Source organism: Salarias fasciatus, chromosome 8 (assembly GCF_902148845.1).
Source record: "Salarias fasciatus chromosome 8, fSalaFa1.1, whole genome shotgun sequence".
Classification (NCBI taxonomy): Eukaryota; Metazoa; Chordata; class Actinopteri; order Blenniiformes; family Blenniidae; genus Salarias; species Salarias fasciatus.
This window is the reverse complement of record NC_043752.1, coordinates 4,144,933-4,147,814: the sequence shown is the minus strand read 5'-3', so window position 1 is coordinate 4,147,814 and position 2,882 is coordinate 4,144,933. Positions and strand designations below refer to the sequence as shown.

Genomic DNA, 2,882 nt, shown 5'->3' with positions numbered 1-2,882 from the left:
TTAAACACTGCAAAAAACAATTGATGTTACAGATTATCTCAAGTTAAATAGACTTGACATTAAGTGTCTTGAAATTCATAAACTAAGTGTAATTACTGTGCAAAGGAATTGATATTGCCGATGATTCAAGTTAAATAAACTTGACATTCACTGTATTGAATCCATTGCAATTTCAAGTTACATTTTCTTAAGCTTTAAGTTCATTGTAGTTGCTCCTTAAAGGCAACCAGTTTCCTCCCATTTTTTTCAGGAGGGTGAGCTCAAACGGTTTCAGTCTAAAGACCGGAACATCATTATGATGCCCTTCACCGAGTACTCGAGACCCTTCCACTGTGACCAAATCATTCCATTAGAAAAGCGATCGATAACATGGCCCCATTGATAAATCCCAGTAGGATTGCTGTCATAACACGCATTGTACCAGTGTGCCCCAAGGAAACGCTGTGCGCAGTTTGTTGTGCTGTTGTCTTGGTCGTTGTCAAAGGTGGAGAACTTGTTCCCATTATGAACACTCAGAGAGTCTCCTGCAGGAACAAAAAGAGACGCGACAATGAAATCCAGACCGCGCTGCTGCTCACGGAGACTTTACAAAGCTTCTTTTTTTCATTAAAAGAAAACTGGAACAAGCAACCAATGATAGACACCATTAAAATTATGTGTTACTCACCGGCGCCCCCATCGGTGAATCCTGACACGTGCAGCTTGTAGCCGTCACACTCATCATCAATATAAAAGTTATCATACTGAGCGTACACACACTCTCCATCAAAGTCCTCCAGGACCACTCGCAGCTGATAGGGTCCATCCTTGGTGAGTTCGCGGAGGTACTCCAGACCTGCACATATCGATTCAAACATCACTGACCTGATAAGATTTGTTTTGTGTGATGGAGGGTGAAATCGGAGGTTGTGGTTTCACCCTCCTTACGATCAGTCAATTTACTGACTGATAGTTTAATCTGAGTCCTCACCGAGCCAGTGTTCTCCAGCAGGGTCCCCGAAGCCATGCAAGTAAGATGCCCAGGGCCTGTAGAAGTTCAATTCGCCATTTTGCCTATTCAGGAAAACCTGCAAATACAAATTATCCCATGCAGTCATTTACTTGGTCAGAGACAGATTTTATTCCCAATAGTTGATGGATGATAATCATGATAAGGTACAGCAGGTGTCGGCAATTAGGGGTCCGTGGGCCACATGTGGCCCGCCGAACCGTCCGATCTGGCCCGCGAAATGGTTTCCAACACACGCAGGCACGCACCCACCCACCCCCCAGGCCCGCGAACGGACACAAGACCTGTACGGACGCAAACGTCCCCACCCCCCCTGTCCTTTGGGCCTGGGAATCAAAACACCGCGCAACACCCCACCCCCTGGCAAGCGATTCAGGTGCCTTGAAAAAAAGTGGCGCTATCGCAAATTTAACTGCCGACCACTGCCGTACAGGCTTTGGAAGACAGGAAACTCAACAACTCACCGTCCAGCGCCCCCTGTCTGTGTCAAAGTCACAGTACACCTGCACACAACACAGAAGAGACAAAATGAGGTGACAGGAGATATCAGAGGATCCAGGATTAGAAATGACGGAAGACATGATGAGATATGAAGGGATGAGAAGAGACGAATGTAGAAGACATGAGATGAGATTAGAGAGTGTACCTTGACACCATCCAGATCAAACCGAGTTGGATAGACGGTGTAGACTCCGCTGGTCAGGCTGACGTCCCCCTCCACCTCACTGCAGGATCGTGGCCGTTTGGTGGGAAGACATGTGGTCATGAGAGGGAGGAGAAGGAGGAGGAAGGACAGCAGCTGGAACAGAGGAGAGCAGAAGTTGTTCTTGGCAGTCAATGAGAAAGTCCTCCATTCAGAGCTATTGAGAAAACACTGCAGCAGTTTCTAACAGCTCCCTGTGAAGATTTGATGGAGTTCAGCTGAACACAGTCACAGACTCACCTTCATGCTGACAGTTGTTCTGAAGCGATCTGATGAAAACTGATAGTTCGAGGTCACCTTAGATCTGCAAGAATCAAATGAGTTTAAACATCAGGGTGTTCCGGAGTGGATTCACACTGTGGCACCCTGAGGCTTCAGCTCAGAATGAAGCAGCTCTGTTGTAGTTGTGGACTCACCTGCAGCTTCACAGGTGTCTGCTCGTCTTCATTCTGTCACACTGTCAGACCTCATCGCTTATATCCGTATGGAGCTGAAAGCACCACTGTAGATGGACCAATTGAGGCGCAGAACCATCCTCGTCAGCATCTGCGTGACCTAAATATGTCAATAAACTTTGTCATAAATCAAGCCCGGCAACACTGACAAAATTTTCGTGAGAGGACAATGAAGGTCATAAGAGACACGCTGGGATGAAATAGGTTGTATAATAACTTTTATTGAAATCACAGAGTACATACCAAACAGCAGGGCAGGACACACTTATGACACTCCTTCTGACAGGGAGGAAAATATTTTGGCAGTTTTGAGGTCAGGCCAGTTTATTCAGTCAAACTTCAAACAAGTAGGAAATTCTTATTTGCAAGATTACACAAATTTCGATTTGTGTAAAAAAAAAAAAATCTATTCCATCAACAGACCAGCCGGGGTGTCCTCTGTCTCTTTCTCTCTGCATTATTATTTGAACCACAAGCAGCAGCCATAAGACAGACCAACAACATAAAAAAAAACTAAAAAGGAATACAAACAGTACATGGAATCCAATTATGCTTATATGCAGATGATATGTTGCTCTTTCCAACAAATGCACTGACTTCTCTTCCCGAGTTAAGAGGCTCATTCACTTTCGTTTTTAACATTCAATTAATTGGAACCAATCATTTGTCTTGTTTTTACCTCTGTTCTTCAATGTTTACCCAAGGCTCTGTTCAA

General features: G+C 44.9%; 1 protein-coding gene across 1 annotated transcript; it reads right to left on the bottom strand.

The window, feature by feature from the left end:
* Window positions 1-270: 270 nt before the first annotated feature.
* LOC115393719 (microfibril-associated glycoprotein 4-like) lies at window positions 271-1,775 on the bottom strand. Its single transcript, XM_030098829.1, has 5 exons — window positions 1,656-1,775; window positions 1,474-1,512; window positions 971-1,067; window positions 668-835; window positions 271-524 (listed from the first exon to the last, which is right to left on the bottom strand). The coding sequence occupies exons 1-5, from the start codon at window positions 1,773-1,775 to the stop codon at window positions 271-273; spliced, it is 678 nt and encodes a 225-aa protein (XP_029954689.1).
* Between the last annotated feature and the right edge of the window lie 1,107 nt (window positions 1,776-2,882).